Below are 15,477 nucleotides of genomic sequence, written 5' to 3' on the forward strand. Positions count from 1 at the left end.
TCCTTAGGTAGAAAAAGTTAACAGACTGGGCACCTGGGTGGCTCAGGCAGTTAAGCGTCTGCCTTCGGCTCAGGTCATGATCTCAGGGTCCTGGGATCAAGCCCCCACACTGGGCTCCCTGTTCAGTGGGGAGCCTACTTCTCCCTCTGTCCCTCTTCCCCACTCGTGATCTTTCTCCCTCTCTCTTGCAAAAACAAATAAACCAAAAAAAAAAAAAAAAAGGAAAAGAAAAAGAAAAAGAAAAAAGTTAACAGACTACAAAATGCTGCCTTATATACTAACCCCAAAATTTACACTCAGCAAGGAAGACCAAATCAGATGGAAGAACACACAAAAAAAACAAAATATGGAAATTCATATACATAATCAGCCAGACACCACTCTGCTTCTGCTCCACACATGACAACAGGAAAAAATATCTTGACGTACACATACTCTTACCCAACCTCAGTTTCCAGATAGTCTATCTTTAGGGATTTATTCTTTTGGGTTAAGCCAGATATGGCAAATACCTGGCACGTATCCTGCCACTTTCCATTCTTACACTATCGGCAGATATTGCTAAAGGATGACAAAACTCTTTTCTGGTCTCAGAATCTTTCTCAACACTGTGCTCCAGATATGAACCACCAGTAGGTTCCCAACTATCACCTACTCTCTGAAAGTATCCTTGGTAAAAATGCAGAGGCCCAGACTGGAGAACATGTTAGATCACTGGAGTCTTGGGGTAGATTTATGGAGCAAGTACTTTCTTTCTTCTAGAGAGGAGAAGCAAGAAAGATTTGGGGGCATTCAGGGAAGGGGAGGTGCGGAAGGGTGGGAGGTGACTACATAACAGAAGGAGAAAAGGCAAGGGAAGAACCATCAATGGTGTTCCGGGCACAAAGCTTACGAGTTCTGAAATAAAGGATGGCAAAAGCCAATTAAACAAGCACTGGGAGAGCCCAAGTCCCTTGGATTATGTTCTCTTTCTGGCTTCCATCTCTAGCAGAGCCCTCGACTGAGTTCAACTTTCCCTGAATAGGGAGGAATTGGGGGATGACCCAGATTCTCAGATGGGAATAGCTGATGCAGCCTAGGCTAGAGAAGGAGCACCCTGATTAGCTTCTGTCAAGATGTATTATGCTTGGCATGCCCCTACCCATAGAGCAAGAGCATGGTAGTGGATGAGAAGGTGACAGAATGGAAAAGGGGGTTTCCAATCACCGCATGGAATGCCAAGGGTTTTCCCTTGATTACAGACCACTGAGCAGCCCTTCTGAGTCCTGGTGTCACCAGGTGGTTGAATAATGAAAATTAGGCCAGCTACTTGAATTACCTCTCATGCCTCCAACAAGGCTGTTCTGCAAGCCTCCGGGCAGTTGCCCAAATGCCCTATTGGAGCTCCAGGGCCAGATGTTGATGCAAATGAGCCCATAGAAAACAGGCAACGGGAATGGGCCAAACGGAGCATGTTCCTTTTTAGATGGAATATATTTGGATAATATATTTTGGAATATATTTGGATGCTTCAGATCATTCAGCCATCCAAACATTTTACTGTTTTTTTTTTCTTTTTAAAAAATTTTCCCATTTTATTTTTTTAACTTAAGTTCAATGAATTAACATAGAGTGTATTATTAGTATCAGGGGTACAGTTCAGTGATTTATAAGTTGCATACAACACCCAGTGTTCGTCACATCATGTGCCCTCCTTGTCCTTCACCCAATTACCCCATCCTTCCACCAACCTCCCCTCCAGCAACCTTCTGTTTGTTTTCTGGAGTGAAGAGTCTCTTATGGTTTGCCTCCCTTTCTGGTTTCATCTTGTTTTATTTTTCCCTCCCTTCCCCTATGATCTGCTCGTTGTTTTGTTTCTTATAGTCCACATATGAGTGAGATCATGTAATTGTCTTTCTCTGATTGACTTATTTAGCTTAGCATAATACCCTCTAGTTCCAACCATGTTGTTGCAATTGGCAAGATTTCATCCTTTTTGATGGCTGCGTCATATTCCACCATATATCTTGTACCACGTCTTTATCCATTCATCTTTAGAAGGACCTCTGGGCTCTTTCCATAGCTTGGCTATGTGGACATTGCTGCTATAAACATCCAAACATTTTAATTGTAAATGGAACCAATGGCCAATACTTTCTTGGGGAAACTAATAAGTGTAGCTTTGCAATGATGACTTCTTCCTGAGAGGGAGCAAGGAATGCATGACTCGCCTGTGCATGCACACCTGTGTCCTCTTGGGCACATGATGCTTCCATGGCATTAACATCAAACAATAAGGGCCCCAGTAAGGTGGCTCAGTCATTAAGCATCTGCCTTTGGCTCAGGTCATGATCCTAGGGTCCTGGGATCGAGCCCCGTGTTGGCCTCTCTGCTCAGTGGGAAGTCTGCTTGCCCCTCTCCCACTCCCCCTGCTTGTGTTCCCTCTCTGTCTCTGTCCCTGTCAAATAAATTCTTCAACAACAGCAGCAAAAAAACATTAAACAATAAGAATCTCTCCTACCTAAAAATTTAGTGATGGTTAAATCCCTGTTAATCCAAGATAAAGGCATTCCTACAAAACAGTATGCTCCTTCTGCAGTATCTTCTTCTTACCTACTGATGTACGCAAGACTAGCGAGAGCCAATAAGGTGAGACCTTTCTTCTTCCGTGGATAGCTGTGCGGCCCGAGGATGACTTCCGCCAGTGCAAAGGGCAGGATGGACGTGTGCTGAAGGACAGAAAATGAAAAACCATAATGTCAGGCTGCCCCCGCTGCCTGCCACGCCCCTAATTCTCTCTTTCCTCTCCAGTCTACCTTCTTGGGCCAGATGAGATGTCCCCTAACTTGGCTTAGATCATGCTCCTTAGATGCTTCGGGGCCTGCTGTGGCTCCCCATTGCCCTCCGTGATGGCCCAAACTCCTTTGTCTGGCCACCAAGGCTCTCGGTAATGTGCCACCCTCCTCTCGCTCCTGCTTATTGTCCTCCTCCCCCCGCCCCAGGCGCGCACCCTAACCCACACTTCCATACCCACTCCTCCCCTAGAACACGGCTGTTTCCTTCACCCTGCTTTGTACTCAGTGTGCTTGCTCCCGCCCTCCCACTTTTGTTCATCCCCTCCGCGCTCTGTGGAATGTCTTCTCTCCCTACATTCAAATCATTTGTGTGCTCCGCGGCCAACGCAATCTTCCACGGCGCTGTCCCTGCATTTTCCTCTTGCTAATTTCTCTCACTCAGTCCGACTGCCTTTCTATCCTGTGCCATGTCGTCTAGCACTTAGGAGGTGTAGCTGGAAGATCTGGGGGTGGGGTGAGCGGAGAACGCTGCTTACTGGGAACATCGAACAGTGTTAGTATTTTTCAGATTTTGCTTTTGCAGCTATGATTCCTCTTTCATCCGGGCCCCTCATCTCCTCAGCATTTGGCAGCCCACTTGCATCTCTAGCCTACACCTGTGAACTACATCCCATTCCCACTCCTGAGCCCCAAGACAACTGGGTCAGCACCTCCGCTAGGATAATCGCTGGGGCTTAGAAATGTCACAGAGCCCGTGTCACCATGCTCCCGTGCTCAGATCTGTGGCTGGGGCCCTAGGGTGGCCTTTGCTATCAGTCACGTCAGTGTTGTGCTCAGAGGCATCCCCAGGAGGCCACAGTTTCTCATTCGAACCTGAACTAGTGACGGGATAGTCAGGAGGTCAAGACCCTTGGATGACAAGAAATGTGGCAAGTTTTTATGGGGCAGTGGTGGAATGAGGAGGAATCAGTCTTAATAATAGGGCATTGCGTGGCAGAGAGGGCCTCCTGGGGCCCCAACAGGGCTGCAGGTGGGTGGCACAAAGCAATGAGGCCTCCAATGGGCCCCAGTACCCACATTTTAGCAGCAAAGCTTAGAAGAACAACATTGCAGACACACCATGGTTTCTATAGGCTTCGTCCAGGATTGGTCCCAAACATATTGACGGGTTGCATATACAAGTGACAAGACATTTGGGCCAACTGTCACATCCTGCACCTCTCTTTGGCCTGATTTTAGGCTACAGCTTCTGCGTCTCTCCCTCTAATAAAGGAGCATAGTGGTTAGGGGAACGCACTTTCAGATCTGACGTTGGACTAGTTACTGAATCTGTTTGAACTTCAACTTCCTGTTATCAAATAGGGAACGGTCCACATGTCACGGAGAGGACAGCTCTGAGGATTGAGATGAGAGCATAGAAAGGGCTTCGTCCTTGGGCCGTGAGAGGTGCCCGTGAGCATTAGCTGTGATTGCCACGATTATCACTGTGATTGTCGCCCTTCAGCTCATCAGTGGCCCATGGGGAGCAGGGTGAAGCGAGGTTCTAGGAAGCCTACAGTGCCAGGCGCTCGGATGCAGGCAGGCAAGCAGCTGGAGCATGGCCGCAGAGACTCCCCGTGGCCGCCCCGAGGCTCCCTCCCCAGCCCACAGCTGCTGCCGAAGCTCCCAGCCACTCCCAGCTGCGCTGCCTCAGAGCCCTGGCAACACCTGGCAACTGACATCAATGCTCTTTTCACCCAGAGGCTACCTCAGGAGGCGAGTGATGGGGCCGTCTCCCAGCACAGCCCCCTGCCTCTCCTCCTGCCTTCACTCTGCCACAACCAGGAAGATCCAACTTCTATTAGAAGGCATTAACAGTCCCATTATCCTGGCCATTGATCTGACAGATTTTATTAACCCTGCCCATAGTCAGCAGCTTCAGCTCTCTACATTAATGATCACGGGGAACAGAATTCCTGCGGAATAATGTAGTGCGTTCACATTAGGAGCAAATGAGTTCAGAGTGATTAATGCCTTTACAACAAATAACTCAGGAATGCATGACTGGTCACCTCTTCTAGAAGCCTGCCCTTTGCAAGTGACATTCAATTGGATTTCCAAATGAATTCTCTCTGATGACTTCTGGGAAGTTTACTCCAGTGATGTCATTAGTGACGGGCCATATACTGTGGCTTAATACCAGCTAAAAGGTCTTTAAAAGAATCACATTTTTTTCTTCGGGGCTGGGAGTAGGAGGACGACCACAGTCTGTGAACTTTCTGAACATTGGGCTAGTGTGAGGAGCCAAGCGTAACACCTTAAACCTCCTGGTATTTCGAAAGTACTGGTATTTTACCTCGTGTTCATATCAATTGTATAACCTTTGTCAGGCAGCACATATTTTTTTTTTAAAAAAAGGGAGAAAAAAGTCAGTAAGAGAAAAATCAAATATGCTTTCTGCTTCCAAAAAATCTAATAATTAGGCTGGGATTGACACAAATTAGAATGCTGCCAAAAATTACTGAAAACAGTGACTCATTCTGTATTTCAATTAACAGTTTCTCAGTTTCCCTTATAAACAGTGAAGCTGACAAAAATTAATTATCTCAGAGGGGGTAAAATATTTCCTTCCAGAGTAAACAAAACATCACGGGCTGAAACAATAGTATGTGTGAACAGAGACGATGGAATCAAATTATCTTTCCTTGTCAATTAGCCATCATTTGGAGAAATTCTTCTTTAACTATCTCATTCCAGATGCATTGGTTAAAAGGACAGTGTTGCTCTTTTCCCCTCCTTTTCTACTAAATCCCGCCTTCTCCTCCTGTCCTTGGTGCAGTGCCTACTTCCATGTAACTATCTTGGAGATGGAACGCTGAGCATGAAGAAGTGATTTAAGTTAGTACAGAAATGCGCTTTAGATTCCCTGGTTGCAAAATAGCCTTGTACATAAGTACTGAAACTTACCAGCCCGCAGGGCATTCTTACAAGGTCACGTGAGTGTGACGCGTAACGTAGTGAACACTTATTCTTCCTCGCCTCATGCCAGTGAGCCCATAGCTGTTACAAACAGCTTCCCTGGTTTGAGGCTAAATGTACCACAGGATGCTTTTGCTTGATTCTTGGGAGAGAGGCAAGCCTTAATCCCTGAGATAACCCATGGAGCCAACAGTGTTTCATCACTGTCATGCAGGTTCCAAAGACTAAATCCCTAAGACTAGGATGGTTACACTCTTATCTCTAAGATCCTTGGGGAGCCAAGAGTACTTAATTTCCTCCAGTGAAAGAAATTCAGGGAGACTCTACATTTAAAAAAAAATTTCAGATAACGTTTAAAAATATAATTTCTGCCTCTTTCCTTCATTTCATTTCCTTGTCAGACTAGCCCTTGTGTTGATTTGAGTTGACCAAGAGAAACGAGCTGGCCTCGACCTTCTCGGACTGGTCATGGAGTAACTTTCTCCTTGAGATGCTGTTTCTCATAATGAACTTACATAATATTGCCCACATTGTGTTTGGTCTCAAATTTCACCTCCCTCCCTCGCTTACATCTTACATCTTACATGCTTACATCTGAGAATCAGTTCCTCACACTGATGCTTTCCAACCCGAGGTCCTTTTCCCCAAGTCTCTAAGACAGTATTTTTGATTTACTTATGGTGCTAATGGATAGATATTTTAAAATAAAGTTTTGTTACACTGGCAAGATCTCATTTCTGAGGACATGAAGGATATTTTTTTACTCACCATACATGGAATATAACAATTTTTATGTATGACAAAAACGAAAGTCTTTACAAAATCTCTTCAGCGGCAAACACATGGCCAAGACATCAATTAAAACATAAATGTAAATACAACAGACATGAAAAGGGAGTTAAAACAAACCTTAATAGAATGTTATTATACTCGGGCTTGTTAATACACTGCTCGATCATGTTCCTTTAGCTCGAAAACTACATGTGGTAAAAACACACAGTAATAATTGTTTTGTAAATCCCAACACGACTGTCTCTGATTTCAGTAACCACCATTCATTTGCCAGCTAAAAACTTGTACCTCATTCTTCACCACTGTAGTTTCTGCCTCTAAAACCCACAGGTTGGGACAACAGTGAAGGTCTTCCTGGGAATATTTTATATCAAAAGCAGAAACCGTCTGTACTCTTATGATCCCTGTGTTGTTACAGTTACAATTTTGCTTTAAGTCCATCCGACACATGGGAATCCAGAAATGTAGACATAGGCTATATTGCTTATACATCTGGGGACAACTTTTTTATTTTCCTATAAATTTTTTCCACCTATACTACCTATAGTATTCTTTTCGGCCTCAAGTACCAGAGTTTAGAAGATACTGTGATTGGATTGGCAAAAATTCCCTTTTCCATTTTCTCGAAACTCGAGAGCATTAGCTGGGCACCACTATAGTTAAAGAGCCAGTGTTTATAAATGCCTGGGGAGGGGGATTGGGAAGATAACCCACCCACAGAAAGAGCCACAGTCTTGCCTTTGATCTTTACAGTCTACTTAGGTGGGCTGACAACAGCCCAGCTTAGTAAAAATTCAGAAAACTTAAGTTGAAAACCGGAAGTCTTATTTACCATGGAAGAGCAGGACTTTTTGCAATTTACTCTGAAATATGCCAAAAATAAGACGAGTTGATGGCTGGGTAGATGCACAGATCCCCGAGATAAAGCAATTCAGTTAACTATGAAGAGTCTAAGTGGCAGGTAACACAGGTGATCACCATAAAATTCTTTCGACTGCACTTATTTGAAAATTTTCGTAACAAAAGATTGGGAGAAACATGGAGAGTCTTTATTGACCTGGAAAGAGAAGTAAATGCTCCATTGGGCTGAGGAAGAAAAGCAGGGTGTCACTTATGAACTTGTACATGAATCAAACGGGTGGTTAAATGATAATTTTCTGGATCTTCGAAAGAGCATTTGTAAGTGATTTCTTACTTACTACACTGTTGTCCTTGAGTTAATATGGAGTTCGGCCAACATCTCAAAAGCAGCATTCTTCTAATAGGAAGCTAGCTGGCTTTGACAGCATCCAGGGTGGTGAAGAAGTGGCCGTTTAGGTTCATTCAATCCAGTTAAGGGTAAGACAGAAAAAAGACCTGTGATCCTGGGACCTGAAATCCAGGAGTATATCTGCCCCCTCTTGTTCTCCTCTCTCGCTCCATACCTCTCCAAAGCACCCAGATCCCTTCCCCTTGTTTAATTCTCTCTGGCTGTAGTAACAACCTAGACACCTGCTGTAATCAAGGACTCATTCCTCCCTGTCTTATATCCAAACTTGATTCACTTTTCCTTCTAATTCTCCCCACAGCTGCCCAGGCTTTTATTCCCCCTGGCATCCCCTCCCTAGCTTTTTCCTATCTTGGTACATACTCAACACTGCAACCTGCCGAGAACCAGTTTCACGTTGCTACTCCTGCTCAAAATCTTCCGATGGCTCCCTGCTGCCTTGGTCCACTGAATACCCTCTCTCCCTGATCTCATCTCTCCCTCTCATTTTCCACAGTGTCTCAACAGGCTCTCCCTCCTTTGACTCAAGCCAGTCTCCTCCTCATCCTGGTCTTTCATTCTCTTCCCTTCCCTAGAATTCCTCTTTTTCCCATCTAGTGAGCTTTTTTTTTTTTTTTTAAAGATTTTATTTATTTATTTGACAGACAGAGATCACAAGTAGGCAGAGAGGCACGCAGAGAGACGGGGGAATGCAGGCTCCCTGCTGAGCAGAGAGCCCGATGCAGGGCTCGATCCCAGGACCCTGGGATCATGACCTGAGCCAAAGGCAGAGGCTTTAACCCACTGAGCCACGCAGGTGCCCTAGTGAGCTCTTTAACTCTTCTCTCCCAACTCTCCACACACACCGTTGAGATGCCTCACAACCCAAAGCGCACACATCAACATGAGAACATATAAAAGATAATTAGGACCCAAGAAAACACTGAAATGCAAATATGCCAACCAGAGGTTCTCTGGGCTGCTGTTACTGAGATTCAAACTTAGCACTAGGTTTCCAGACAGCCAAAGTATAAAGAGAGAGATGGCATGAACAGTCCCTTTTTTGTTTGTTTGTCTGTGTTCAGGGGAAATCAAGTTTTTCCACGAGTATTTTCCACTAGTAGGTGGTGTCTCTGAAGCAGAACAGTTCAGAGATCTAGGTTCCATAAACTGATAAAATCTGAAGGCAAAATAATAAAAAGCAATCTCTAGAAGGGGGTTCTGCCAGTAAGGAGATAATATTGCATAATTATGTAGGCTTCCGGTGATCAGAATAATAGATGGACTCCAGAAATACCATTTTCCCCCGATGGGTGTTTTTGCTTGTTTTTGTTCCCATGATGAGTCAGACAACAGCCAGTATTTTATTCTCCGTTTAGCCTGGAGTGAAGGTCTTATACACCGTTGAGGACACAGAGATCTAAGGGCTCGGAGAAATTCAGTCAGTGGTAACATTGACAGCCCCTTCCTGCAAATAAGAAGCCTCACCAAAGAAACCATCCCACTTCTGGGAGCTCAGTGCCCAGCCCTTCCTGCAACCTTTGGGGCCCACGCCGCGTCCACACCACACCCACGTCACATGCTGCCTTTGCACAAGATGCTCATGCTCCTGTCCCTCGCACAGCTCTCGCACTTGACTCCCCAGTGCTTAGTTACATTCAGTTTTATTCGTTACACCATCAAGTTAATCTTTACGTGGCCAATTTTTCTCTCCTAGTTTTATCTGATTATAAACTCTGAGGGCAAAGCTCTCGTCTCCGACTTTTTCAGAACTCCTCCTCTTCTCAGTAAATGCGTTTTTGCCCAATTTTTCTGTATTTGAACTTACGTATCACACAGTAGAATTACGTCCTGAATGCAGCCTGCAGAGCCCCTGATGATCGGGTCACCTTGCGCATTTTATTTCTATGACCTATAGCCCCCACCCACCTCCACCCCCTAATTTCTCCTCCCACAGGTCCCTCCCTCACCATCCCTCCCCTCCATTAGCCTCCTCCACCTTCTCTGCACCTTACAGGGCTCAGTGCAGATATTCCCACCTCCAGGGAGCATTTGCAGCCCTCCTGAACCATCTAGTAGTTGCCCTTCCCTGGCACAGCTGGCCCTCCCCGTGCTCATGTACATCACAGCATCATATGATTGCATTCACCTGATACTGGCCACATGGGATGGAACCACCTGGAGGCTTAGGGCTCTCCCCGTTTCATCTCCAGTTGCCCAACACAGTACTGTAGATCCACGGTCACAAGGGTACACCAATCCCTTTCTAGGCTGATCACCTTTATCCTTTGCCCCGGCCGTCAATGGTGCCCCAAGTGCTGAGAAGTGGGCATTGTGGGTCACAGGGAAACCTGTGAGCAAGTGTGACCACTGGGAATAAGCTCAGGGTGTCAATGTCATGGTAACTTGATTATAGACTCAATTAAGGGGTGTCCCCCTCCAAGAGCCGGCAGCCCCACAGGAAGTCTATGCATACATAGCCAAGAGAGGCTGTGCCTTGTTCATCTTGGGATCTGCCGGCCGTGACCCTCTGTTCAGAGACTGGACTGGGTGGAAACCCCCCCAGGTTTTGTTCACTATCATCTTTGTGTCTCCTCCTCTGTGTCAGTGTGTAATCCGCCCTTCCTCCCTGCTTCTGTGCCTGGCTCCAGATAGCACACATGGAGACTTGTTTTTAAGACAGAGACAGATGGGCAGCTCTCTAGAAAGCTGCTCCAAGTTGGAGGGAGGAGACTGTTCTTTTCAAGAAAGAGAAAGTTTCAGAAGCATGAGAATCTGCTCTTGCTTTAAGAGCCATGGTGTCTCTGGGCACCATCACCTCCCCTCAGATACCACATCATAATGGCAATAAAGGACTCAACATGTAGGCAGCTGGTATCCCTGGGAGATAACAGTAATGCAGGAAAGCACCCTGTGACCCCAAGGGCCAGGGCAGAGTTCCAAACTCCCCACATGACTGATCCCATGATGGATGGGTTTCCACAGTTTCTCCTTCCTAACTCTGGCTTTCCCTTGCTGACCCATCAGGGTATTCCTAAAGGGACTCACCAGCTGTTCTGCAAGCGCAGCAAGTGCTGCCTGGTGACTTTCCCAAACACAAGTAGTCATTTGGTTTAGGGATAGTCTGTAGGTGCACGAGGAGGGATGCATGAGGTCACTGCAGCGGTGGCGGGGGGGGGGGTCTCACCCATAGAGGAGGTGGTGGCTGGGAGGGGCATGGTAGGGTGCTTAGCAGCATTCCTGGCTTCTACTCCCTGAATGCCAGGAGCACCTACCCCCTCTCCCCCACACTCCCTGCCGTTGTGACAATCAAAACTGTCTCCAGATATTGCCAAGTGTCCCCTGGTGAGCAAAATTAATCCTAGCCAAGAATGCCTGATTTGAGTAATTAGCAAAGGAAGAGCATCTTGCAGAGGTAGTTGACAAAGAGCAGTTAGTTAAGTCTGGAGGAGGGGCACCTGGGTGACTCAGTCAGTTAAGCGTCTGCCTTCGGCTCAGGTCATGATCTCAGGGTCCTGGGATCGAGTCCCACGTTGGGCCCCTGCTCAGTGGGGAGTCTGCTTCTCCTTCTCCCTCTGCCTGCTCCTCCCACCGCTTATGCCCTCTCTCTCTCTCTCTCTCATAAACAAATACAATCTTAAAAAAGAAAAGAAAGTCTGGAGTTAAGGTAAAAAAAGGAAAGAGAAATTTTTGATAAATACGGTTGAATGTGTCACATGTTGAGAAGGTATTAAGGCATGAGCCCGCCTCCCCCATCCCTCTACCCCTCACTGCAGCTTCAGAGACAAGAAGGCTGCAATAAGCACCCAGGCGCTGGTTTCTCGTGTTCCCACTCACTTATTCTGCCTTCCAGGTTGACTCCCATGTTCCTTGTCCAGTTCCTTGTACCTTTGGGTTTAAGCCTTTTACTCATGGTAATCTTGGACCTGGACCTTGGAGCCCCTGGGCACGGGGAAGGGCTAGCATGGGGAGGTCTCTGCGGCTGCCACTTCCATCTGTTCCAGAAACCCCAAGGGTGGGTAGAAAGTAAAACGAGTTTCAAAGTGCAAAGTTTGGGAACCGCACGCAGGACAATTTAATGACAGAAGGCCTGCTCAGAGCCCCTACACCCCTGGGAATGCAAGCCTGGGGCACTGAGACAATCCTCCCACTGCCAAGAAATTTGCTCCACTTCCTTATCGTGGTTTTCTTAGGAAAAACAAAACAAAATTTCTCAAAAGGTCAGAAAATTCCTCCTCACCACTGAATAGTAAAATGCGGCTTTTATGAGTTCCTAGATGTGTTTTGAGAGAGACGCCCAAAACACACAAGCTTTTATTCCTAACTAGTTCATAGCAGGAAAAGTCTCCAGAATAACCCTGTGCAATAAATCCAGCACTTTTGGGTTTCCACACTCAGAAAAAAAAAAAAAAAAAAACCCACAAAGATTTTTGTTTTGTTTTGTTTAGCCTTTCAATCTGAATTTTCACTGGTAAAATCTGTTCCTATGGAGGGAAGTGAAATGCGAAACTCTCCCTTGCTTTATGAAGCTTTTCTTGTTTCTTTTTTTTTAAATTCTGTCCTCAACATAAGACGACTCTTGATTACTCTTGAGGTGTTCAAACGTTAGGTTCCATGCCGGTCATCAAAGAACTTGTCCTATTTCTATTGAATTCTACATCTGTGGGTTCACTTTTCACATACATAGAGTAATGTACCCCATTAGTAGCCTCTTTGCTCTCAGTAGAAACCCATGGTTGGATCTATCATGGACCAAGCAAGCCCAGCACTAAAGAGGCTGGGAAATTGGCCTTTCACACATTTTCACAGAGATGGAAAGAGGCTGTTTTTTCAATGGATTCTCCCTGTTTTTTCTTCGACCCCCTTTCTTTCATCTGGTTACCTCCAACGTGGTCATGTCTTCATTCTTCTTAGTTTCAGCCTCTCCCAATCTTCTTCCCTGATGCAATGGCTTCTTGAGCTCCCTTTGGCTACATGAATACTCAGTTACCTAATTAACATCTGTCGATGGTGGTAACAGAGGAAGGTGTCAGCCTGAAAAGCCTGAAATCATTTCTGCCTAAAACCATCCACCTCTGAGCCATAGTCCTGATCAGAAAAAAACAGTATCTTTCCTTTAATAAAAGATATATAATTGCCATGGACTCTGTGCATCTCTTTGAACAGAAGTCAGTCAATAGTGTATCATGTGTCAAAACAACCAAAATCCGCACAGATATTTCAAGGCATCAATAATCCCTCTAGAATTTTTCTCATTTAGAACTTTCCGAACAAAAGACTACCTTACAGTCTCAAAGCACTTAGTGTCAGCCACAGACTGTAAAGGAAGACCTCCCAAAGCTTCCTCTCTGCCTCCAACACCCCCTCCATGCCAGCACACCCTGCTCTGCCCCTGAGGAGGAACTTTGGGGACAGTCAAGGGCACAGAAAACTACCAGAGTAAGAGGTGGAGAGTTCATTCATTCTTTCATGCAACAATCTTTATGAAGGGCCTACCTCTACCTCATGCTAGGTGCTGTGAGAGGTGCTAGGATTAAGTGGTAAACATGGGTGCCTGGGTGGCTCAGTTGGTTAAGTATCTGACTTTGGATTTCAGCTCAGGTCATGATCTTAGGGTCGTGAGATTCTCCCCCTCTCCCTATGCCCTTCCCCTTGTCTACCAAAAAAAAAAAAAAAAAAAAAAGGTAGACATTTGTGGTCCCTCCCCTTGGAGATCGTATAGTCTAGTCAGCAAGATTTTCCATAAACAAGTAAAAAAACACATGGATAACCAAACATGTTATATGTTATGAAGGAAACAAACAGGAATCTGCACCAAAAGAAAAGTGGGGGGCATACTTTAAGTAGGGTAGACAGAGAAGGCCATCCTGAAGAGGTCCTATCTAAATGTTAAGAGTGAGCCAGGAAAGAACGGAAGAACATTTCTGGTAAAGGGGACAGAGCATGGGCAAAGGTCATGGTGTCGCAAAGAGCTCCAGAAGTGTGGCAGGCTCAGAGAAGAGGCCGCATTCATCAGACTTGGTAGGCCACGGGAAGGAGTTTGGGTATCATTCCAAGTGTAACAGAAAATCACTGAAGAATATTAAGAGGGAACAGTCAGTCTATTTTGCTGCTATATGGAGAAGGCTGAGCATGGAAGCAGGAAGACCAGTTTGGAGGTTGTGAGTGCTTTAGATGAGAAGAGCCTGTGGATACCAAGATGTTGACAATGGAGCTAGCAAGTGAGCAGATCTGCTAAACATTCTGGAGGTAGAATGGACATGATTAGCTAATGGATTGGATATGAGGGTGGTGCGATGGAGGGAGGTAGCAAGGTCAAGACTGGTTTCTGTCTTGAGCAATGGGGAAGATGGCGGCTCCATTTTCTAAGAGAGAGGAGCCCTGGCCAGATTTGGCAGTGATTTGTCCAGTTCAGGACCTGTTGACTCAGAAGTGCCTGGGACACGTCTGTAGATTCATCTGTAACAGCCGCATAAGATAGGCAGTAAGAGACGCAAGTCAGGAGCTCAGAGGAGGGCTGGGCTGCAGACTAGACACCTGGATGGGGATGGATGTGCTCCTAGGGAGGGAGTCCTGATAGAGAGGGTGGCCCGGGGCAAGCCTGGAAGAACACCATTATTTAGAGGGCAGCTAAAGGACACAGCAGAGACTGAAGTAGGAAGAAAGCTAGTCAGTGTGGTATCACTTGAACCAAAGAAGCAGAGTTTCAAGAAGGAAGAAGTCTACTATGCCAAATGCTGCTGAAAAGTGTGTAAGTGGGGGGCAAAAGCAGGAGTCCGGGGTTTGGCTGGCCATGTGGAGATAGCTGGTGACCAGAATAAAAGGAACGAGTGGAGTAAGCATAGATGATCCTTAGTATGGGTCCGTTCCATTCAGAGAGGCTTCCCTGCTTTCTCGTGTGGCTGGTCTGCCCAGAAGGAAACTCCTAATGAGCCAACGCCATCATCACCCCCCCAAAATCCTGGTAAGAATCAGGGCAGGTCTCTGAGATTTGTCTTTGCCTTGGGTGGTAGAGAGAAGGGATATCCTTCCTTTCATCTTCTCCTAGAGTGGTTGGTTTGGAAGACATGAAGCCAGAGAATAAGTCTCAGAGAAGGAGCCAAGCAGCAGGCTGCCATCTTGCTTCAGCAAGGCCCTAAGCTAAGGGGACAAGATGGACCACTATGACACGAATAGAGGGGATTAGGAAATGGCGGGGTGTGGTGAGGAAGAAGCAGCACCTACGTTGGAAAAGTCTTTGTCTTGGGGCATTCGCAGCGACTAGAGGCTCGGAGGAGCGCCGCGAGTTTGGTTTCTGGTTAAATCTCTCAGTGGGGCATATCCTAGTTTGCAAACAGGACTTGCCTTTCACCCTTCCCCTGGTGAGGTAGCCCAGGTGGTTCTGTAGGTCTGTCCAGAACTCCCATGTTGATGTTAATTGGAAAGCAAATCAAGCAATCCTGAGAACATAAAAACCCAACCTCGAGCATTAGTTATATACAAACGAAGCAGCGTGTGCCAGAATATAAAGAAACACACACTTGAGCTTAATTGTCACATTGCCCAGTGTAGAGGGCAGGCAATTTGGTCACCTCGAGAGATCACTTTATGATCAAGAGCCTTTCCTTAATTGCCAGAAATGCCTAAGGACCGCCCCTCCAGGGACACCTGCCAGGATTAGAAAGAACACTCCACCAAATTCATCTAGAATCACAATTTAGTATCATG

At 46.0% G+C, this 15,477-nt stretch overlaps 1 protein-coding gene across 2 annotated transcripts in view; it reads right to left on the minus strand.

The window, feature by feature from the left end:
- The window catches only part of ADTRP (androgen dependent TFPI regulating protein), a 64,218-nt gene that overhangs the window by 21,187 nt on the left and 27,554 nt on the right, over positions 1-15,477 (minus strand). For both annotated transcript variants that reach the window (XM_080805730.1, XM_080805731.1), the window contains one exon: positions 2,593-2,708. In XM_080805730.1, coding sequence (XP_080661856.1) covers positions 2,593-2,708 — 116 coding nt within the window. The remainder of the gene's footprint in view (positions 1-2,592; positions 2,709-15,477) is intronic.

The sequence above is a fragment of the Martes martes genome, assembly GCF_963455335.1.
Source record: "Martes martes genome assembly, chromosome: 6".
In the NCBI taxonomy this organism is placed as follows: domain Eukaryota; kingdom Metazoa; phylum Chordata; class Mammalia; order Carnivora; family Mustelidae; genus Martes; species Martes martes.